The sequence below is a fragment of the Penaeus monodon genome, chromosome 15, assembly GCF_015228065.2.
Source record: "Penaeus monodon isolate SGIC_2016 chromosome 15, NSTDA_Pmon_1, whole genome shotgun sequence".
NCBI classification, from domain to species: domain Eukaryota; kingdom Metazoa; phylum Arthropoda; class Malacostraca; order Decapoda; family Penaeidae; genus Penaeus; species Penaeus monodon.
The window spans coordinates 12,833,999-12,834,369 of NC_051400.1; the positions used below are offsets into that span (position 1 = coordinate 12,833,999).

Genomic DNA, 371 nt, shown 5'->3' on the forward strand with positions numbered 1-371 from the left:
ATATCTAACAGACCCGGCGTGCTGCTTGAAACTGAATAAGGAGTCACTGGGAGCCGTTGCGTCAATACAGTACTTCTAATACGAGGTTGGAAAGTCAACAATACATAGGATATAAATCGTTGGGAGTCCTACGCATCCCATGATGAATCGGAGAGCGAGGATAAGAGAGAAATTGTTGGCGAAGCTGATGGAGAAGCCGAGGGTGGCGTAGATTAGCTGGGTCACCAGAACCACGATCTTCCTGCCAAATCTGAAATAAAAATGGTGTGTGAGCTTGTCTTTGAGTTTGTTTGTCTGTTGTTAGTTGATAAAGACTATTCCATCTTTTGAAAAAATATATTGCATGTTCAGAAAGTTTGTTATATGTATAC

The 371-nt window shown here is 41.5% G+C and overlaps 1 protein-coding gene across 1 annotated transcript in view; it reads right to left on the reverse strand.

The window, feature by feature from the left end:
* LOC119582223 (organic cation transporter protein-like) overlaps positions 1-371 on the reverse strand; it is a gene marked incomplete in the record, with an annotated part of 25,446 nt that overhangs the window by 10,550 nt on the left and 14,525 nt on the right. Inside the window, 1 exon segment of the mRNA XM_037930454.1 lies at positions 105-250. Coding sequence (XP_037786382.1) covers positions 105-250 — 146 coding nt within the window.